Genomic DNA, 7,236 nt, shown 5'->3' on the forward strand with positions numbered 1-7,236 from the left:
CCCCCCCCAACTGCCAATCCCACTCCCCCATCCCAAAAGCCCTTTACTGCTGGCATTTAAACTCCCCATCAACAAGACACACCTGGTGCCAAGCTCCGGTTCACACAGCCAGTTCTCACGAGGAGTTGATAACAAGCTTAAAAACCTGAGTCCTGATACCTTGCAAAGTTAGTGTTACAAGCATTGGCAATATTGTTTTTACTGAGTGGCAGGCAGTGTTGGATGATGTTGCCTTACCTGTCTCTAGCTGTCGTTCTTCTTTTCTGGTTGCAGTAGCAAATTTCTAGTCAATTGTCAGAGCAGGGGCCGGGAATATTTAGGTGGATCACAGATTCCTTTTTGCCCCATCCCCTGCACAGCGGCCACATGCTTCATGAGTGAAGGATGAGTGCACCCCAAACCCTGAATGGTATTTTTCCTGGCCATATCGCCAAAGAACTCCTCCCTTAATCTGACAGTTCTCAGCAGTGAGAATTTAAGCTATAGTGATGAGAAATTCAGAAACAGAAATTCCTGTCGGCTCCTGTTTTGAGCCTTTTTGTTTAAAAGCAGAAGGTGCTGCACGGACTCCAAGTGAACCAGCCAGATGGTGATCAAAGGTCCAACGCCGCAGCGGGTCAGGGTAGAAGCCTGCACATTGCAATGCTGCTGTAGCTGCAACTTTCATTTCTGTATTTCCTTTCACCTCACTTTCCAATCTGCTCGGTTATTTCAGCTCTTTCTCAAGGCTGGTGAAATGACTGCTGAACAGCAGGAGTTTTCGCTGGTTTTCCCTGTGCAGCACAGCGCTGACCGGGTGCATCTTGCTGCAGACAAGGACGCTCTCCCCGCTGCCTCTGCACCCCACAGCCTGGTGGCAGACCAAACCAAGCACTGAGCTGTATAATCACACATTTAGAGGCATATCTACCCTCTTACTACCCGTTAAGAGCTTCCCGCCCTGCAGGGCACTCTCCCTCAATGAGACATGGCTGGGTATTCTGGACTCTGCAGGGAGAGCGCTCATCCCGGCAGGTAAAACTGCTCGGCCAGAGCAAGGGCGCGCCTTCTGCGACCAGCACCACCACCCCTGACGCTGGGCACAGGGAGTCCTGAGGAGGAGGATCAAGGTTCTGTCACTCTGATGTGACTTTAGGATTAATTTAATATGCCAAACCCGCAAGTTACAAAATTGTGGAAGGAACTGTTGCCTACAGCTCCAAGGCCAAAGTATTCTCTAAAAGCACCAATCTTGTCCTGATGGGAAGAGGATGGTATTTTGGGTGGCTGTAAATGCTGGCTTCTTAAGGGAGGAGGATTATTAGTAATTTAGCCATGGGGCCATATTGCAAAGAAATGTTCATCGTCTGTATGAGGAGTACTTTTCCATCCCTACTACAAAATTCTCCATTAGTATGGCATTTCAGTTTTGCAGTCTCTCTGATTCCTCCTAGCATCACGTATCCAGTGTCCCTCAGTAGGAAAAAGGAGGAAATGGTTTAAATATGTGAGAGGAGTCTCTGAGGCCAGTGCTAAGATGACCACGGCAGAGGAGGGTTTGCATCAGTCACAACTACTCCTCTGAAGATGGCAGTAGCCAGTCCACCCACCCCACGGATGCGAAGGGTGTTGGTGTGGCGTGTGGAGCAGCTCGGCTTCCAGCAATGTCCTTGTGCGAGGGCTGGCATCAGCCACAGCGCTGTGCTGTGGCTTGCACAGTAATGGCTTCTGCGGCACTCCACAGCTGAAAGCACCTGAGGGACTAGGGAGGTAGAGCGCAGCGGAAAATGCAAAGGAATGTTCTTTTCTATGGCTGAAAATATTTGTGCTTTTCCACCTTTTTTTCCTGCAGACATTGCAATCCTGGGAATGGACATCGATGTGCAAACCGTAGAGGACAACGTCATCAGCTTGGAGATGCTGTTCAAAACATGGCTACACGACTACGGCATAGAGAGAGAACACCTCCATCTCCTCCTGCCATCAGGAGCCTTCAGCCATGCCATCACACCCAAGACCGCCCTGAGTATTCCATTTTCTCTTCCCTTCTGCAGGGAGCTCCCAAATCCCACAGCCTTAAAGATTACCCAGGCCTGTCCTATGGGTGTCTCAGGCTGAGAGGCGCCATCTGCTGAGAATATTTCCAGCTTGCTGCCATGTCCTGTGGCTGCTCATGCTATAACTGATTTCCATTCTGCAGCAAAAATGTGCCTTGAAGAGTATGTGAATTTATAGCCATAAATATAGCCACTTTGTCAAGGTAAAAGGGGCCCTACATGCTGAGAGCCAAGCACCTTCTGCCTCAGTTGTATAGCCCTAAAAGTTGCGTTCCTTGTGTTTGATGCTAAAAGTCTGTGTCAGAGCTGCACTTAAAGGCTGTCTTACAAAGGGACTTGGCTTGTATTTCTATCTATTGATTTAGCCCTAAAATAGCTAATGTTGTAGCTGGAGCTGCCAACAGCAGATAGATAATGCATGGGAAAACTTATAAGGGATATGTAATGTTTTTCCCTTACTAGTCCAAGTCCAAATCCCTGCTCTGTCCTTGGGTGACCACTGAAACACCAACAGCTATAGCACACGGAGGGGTTTCCCCTCAGCTGTTGTTAACTGTATCGTCACCATTGGGCTGCCATGGGAATCTGCACGTGCAGTTTGGTGGTTCCCTTTCCGTGCCACTCCAGCGTGGTACTCACATGCAGCTTCCCACTGCCATCGCAGCAGAAGCACGCTTGTTTTCTTCTGGTGATCCACAGGCCAGTTCCAGACTGGAAGCAAAGCTCACACAGAGCTGCTGGTGGCTTTTGCAGATGTGCTCCACAGCAAGCAGATCAGAAAGCCTGGTGTGAGTTTTTATTTATGGAGCAGCTACCATAACAGCCTCCAGACCAGCACAGGCTATCATGATATTTGGTAAATGTGGATTTTCCTTCATCATAACAAATTTCACACTTGATGCACTCTCTTATTAAAGCTAGCAAGGCAAACCAAGTGACGCTGCAGTCAGGTTTTTTTTCACCTTCCCACACTCAATAAATCTGTAGAAGGCCAGAGAAACTGTATGCAGCTGTATATAACCATGTACCAGAGTTAGTGCCATCGGTGTGCTGGGTTTCTCCACAAATGCAGGCAGAAAAGCTGTCAGGAGATGTGTGGCCCTGAACCCAGCGTGGCACTGGGAAATTAACTCCTGCTCCCCCTGCAGCTGGCCACTCATCGCCAAAACTAGAACTTGGCTGCCCAGTTATCAACCAGTGCTTGTTTCATTAACATGCCAGCCACGTGGCATTTCCCCTTGTGTGTAAAATGGAGATGGACGGTTGCCTTGTGTCAGAGGCTGTAGCCTTTTCTTCCCTTAATAGTTGCTGTTGCTAGAAAACATTAATAGTGTGTTTTAAGCGCTCTGAGCATGTCATGTGCTATACATTGCCATTTCCAGCAATCTAAACCAATCTCTTTCTTCTAGTGTGCCTGAAGTGTGATTTGCAAGAGAGATTGCTCGACCCAGCTCTACTTTCTGGGATGGTTGATGGCACCGTGAGAGCAGCAGATTTGAACTCACCCTGCCAGATGGCAGCCTGGCCAGCTACAGTGCTGTACAAACTCCAGGTTGTAAAGTAAGTGTCGTTACGTGTTTTGCGCCTGGTAACTGGGAGGCTGGTGTAATTGCAGCCTTCATTCCTTCTGTGCAGTTTCAGGTAGGACCTAGTAACAGCACCGTAAAGCGCTGGGGGACTCAAAGTGCCAGTGAGCAAAATTCTGGTGTCTGATACCCTCAACCCCCGTAACCCTCGGTGCTATGGAACAGCACATCCCACACTTGCAGACAGGAGCACAGAGTCCATGGCAGCGTTACCGTGACACTAGCACTTCATGAGTTTAACACCACAGAAGTTATTCATGCAACAGTTGTTTCCCTCCCGTGGGAAGTGTTGCAGATTGTGGCCACTGCTCCATAGATAATTCTGCTGTTCTCTCACTACCTAACGAAGCCACAGAAATTAACTGGATGCCAGAGCCTGGGATAACTAGTTGACCAGTAGTAAAAAAACAAGCACAGCCTCATAGTGCTGTGTGACTTCATGACAGAACTTATTTGCTTTCCCATCAGCAGTCTATGGCTGGCACGCACAGAGCATAACGAGAAGAGTGATGCTCTCTAGTGTATTTTCTGAGGTTTATTTATAGGAAAAGTTTTGGGTGCTTTCTGAGCAATACAGTTGTTCTTAAAACGATTCTCATCCTGTCAGTAGCTGAGGAGCATGCAGTAATTGTGCGTAAATGGCCTACAGCCAGAGCCCTGAAGCCACTTAATAACGCCCTGTCACAAAGGAGAAGCGTGCTGTGGCCAGGCAATGTCAAGCACTGTACGGTCTGTAGTGGGGTTTGCGGTGGGATGTTGGCTCTGCGCAGGGTAGAGCACACATCAGTTTAAGTGAAGGACAACCACGACCCAGTAGAAATCACTGAGGACAAGATGCGACTGCCTGGGTGAGTCATTGCCCACAAGGCCAGATTAACAGTCTGTTTTGTACACAAAACACATGATGATTGGATTTGCTTCTTGGCATGCTCTTGTCAAGGCAGATACAAGGGCATCTGGAAATCAGCAAGAAAGCCTCTTTCCACTGCAGCTGGACTTTTCTGAAAGGTTTCCTAGTGACAGGCCACAGCAATACAGACACGAAGTGCTTGTAGCGGCATTGCAGCTGATACTGACACAGCCCCTGGAGCCAGTCATCTCCTGGTCCAGTCTTCGTGCTGGCTTCATGTTGTTGGCTGTGCTTCACTAACACGAGCTGTGTATTTGCAGGGCTCTGAAGTACGAAGGGGTCTGTGAGTCTGTGGTGTACGGACTGCCCTTCATCATCAAGCCCACAAGCTGCTGGCAGCTAGACTGGGATGAACTGGAGATAAACCAGCACAGCTTCCACGCTCTATGTCACAGTCTTCTGGTCAGTGTGTGAAAACTGCAGTCTCGGGGGGAGGGATTGCCACAGAAAGGAATAGTTAGTGCACACCTAATAAGATCCATCTAGCTTGCACCAGAAAAAAAACCCAAACCCCAAACAACATACTACCCTTAACCATAACGCAGAATAGTGTTCTTATTCTGCTGTGTATGAATATCTCTGCTCCTGAACCCAGCAGCCCCTACAGTGAAAGTGCTGAAGGAAGCGGCTATTGCCCATAGTTCACTTTGGTTTTGGCTTTTGCCATTTAGAAAAGGAACTGGATGCTTTTGGCCAAACGTGAGCCACAGAACACTAATCCAAACTGGAACATCATGGTGCATTCCTACTACATCATTGCCCCTTCCGACTCTGCCACTCTACTTGTCAAAGCAGTCGCCATCAGAGAGCTCTTGCTGCCGTCAACCTTCCCAGCCCTCCTGTCTGAACATCCTGAGAGAGTGCACGGCCAGATAGAGGTAAGTCATTGACAGCCCCGCACGGATATCTGTGGAAAGGATCCCCGTTGTACAAGCAGGGATCAGAGTAACCATCAGCCTTTATGCACAGGACATGCAGCTGCTGCTGAAGATGTGTCTGTCTATCTCCCTCCCTCGTTGCTGGGGAACACGGATCTCTTCAGACTGCCGAGAGAGGTGCTTTAAGCATAAGATAAATCAATACATAAGGTGTCTCTGTTTCTTCCAATAGATTCGGGCTTCAATAGATTCAGGCTTCTGCATTTCCTATTGTGCACCCATATGTTCTCCTGAGTTGTTCCATATGTTCTCCCTCTGCTCCAGGTGATGCTGGGAAGGGCAGAGCCCTCACTAGAGGCTTTAACAGATGAGTAGAGGAGGAAACAGCTATGAAAATGTCTAGTGACAGCTGGAATACAATGGCGCATTCCAAAACTTCTTCCCTGCAGCCAGTACATCCTATGGCTTTCTTCACAGACAGCAAGTGTCTGTCCTTTGGAGCAGCGTTTCATGTCTGTTGGCGGGAGGGGAAGAGGCCTTAAGAAGCAGAGAGTTCAGGGTGACGGTGCCTGGACAGGGTGCTCCAGCCTGTCAGCTGATTCTGGGCATGGGGGAGGACAGGACTGCATCCTGCAAGGGAAGCCCTAGCTGCAGATGCCTCTTGTTCCATGTACAGCAAAGAGTGGTCCTTGGGGGCAGCAGCGCAGCCAAAGATCCCTCCTCCCATTACTGCAGGGTGGTATGGAGTGTCTGTAACACTCATCCCTGGAAAAAAAGCCCTCGACACTAAAAACAACAGGAAACCCCAAGCAAACCCCACAGCCTCTGCCTGTCACATCACATAACCACTGGGTTCTTTCTGTCTGAGCAGAGTGCCCTGAACAGCTTGGAAGTGGAAGTTGCTTATAACCCCTTGCACCTAAAAAGCAACCTCTACCAATACCTGAAGAGTGCATTGTACAAACCTCTGCATAGGCAGCAGCCCAGGGACCAGCAACCGGAGCGGCACCAGCCCAAGCAGGTACGTCTCTTGCCTTTGCCTGGTCTATATGGCCTCTGTTCTGCCCTTCTGGTCTGCTTCCTGCAGAGGGGCTGCGGGCAGCCCCCCGATACCGCAGTGGTACAGGGAAGGCAGCATAGGGCACCGGCAGCATTCGCGTGCAGCTGGCAGAGCAGAGGGATGGGCATAGCGTAAGCTCGTGCAGTGGAGGGGAGGGATGCTGAGCAGCTGGCTTGCGCAGACGATGGGACAGCGCGCTGTGGGACAAGCCAGCGCCTCCTTCCACAAGGTGCATTCATATTTTGTCCCTGCATTGCAGCATCAGAGCAGAGCCAAAGCCACCGTCGCGCCCCTTCTGATGGCTCCTTCTCCTGTCCAAGCGTTCCGACCAGCAGCGGCGAGGAGAGAATCCTGTGAGCGCGCCCTGCTCCCCAGGGAGTACGACAAGTTCCTGCAGTGACCCCCGGGCACTGCCCCAGCCTGCTCACCTGCAGTCCTGGCTTGGCTTCTTGCTCAGCTGCCGAGCCTTTCGCCCTGGGCTGGTCAGGCGAGACGCTAAGCTTGGCCTTGCTCAGACAGGCACTTCCCATCGTTTGTTCCTCCTGGTTCTATGGTTTTGTTAGTCTGCAGGTACCCTGCTGCTCTGGGGCCCTCTGTCCAGAGACTCAGCTGTCCCCCACAACATTTCCCATTTTTGTCAGTGCACGTCACCAGCATGCCTCACGTTCTGGTCTCCCCGACGAGGCTGGTACAGGCCACAAACCGCAGATGGCTGTCAGCGGGTGCAGAAAAGCTGCAGGCAGGGCGGTGAGGAAGTCAGGCAGAT

General features: G+C 50.4%; 1 protein-coding gene across 1 annotated transcript in view; it reads left to right on the forward strand.

Moving 5' to 3' along the window:
* M1AP (meiosis 1 associated protein) overlaps positions 1–6,870 on the forward strand; it is an 18,436-nt gene extending 11,566 nt beyond the window's left edge. Inside the window, exons 4-9 of the mRNA XM_010084066.1 lie at positions 1,832–2,005; positions 3,446–3,596; positions 4,793–4,934; positions 5,204–5,410; positions 6,282–6,431; positions 6,730–6,870. Of these exons, the coding sequence (XP_010082368.1) occupies positions 1,832–2,005; positions 3,446–3,596; positions 4,793–4,934; positions 5,204–5,410; positions 6,282–6,431; positions 6,730–6,870 (965 nt within the window). The remainder of the gene's footprint in view (positions 1–1,831; positions 2,006–3,445; positions 3,597–4,792; positions 4,935–5,203; positions 5,411–6,281; positions 6,432–6,729) is intronic.
* Positions 6,871–7,236: the final 366 nt, after the last annotated feature.

The sequence above is a fragment of the Pterocles gutturalis genome, unplaced genomic scaffold, assembly GCF_000699245.1.
Source record: "Pterocles gutturalis isolate BGI_N339 unplaced genomic scaffold, ASM69924v1 scaffold7586, whole genome shotgun sequence".
Classification (NCBI taxonomy): domain Eukaryota; kingdom Metazoa; phylum Chordata; class Aves; order Pterocliformes; family Pteroclidae; genus Pterocles; species Pterocles gutturalis.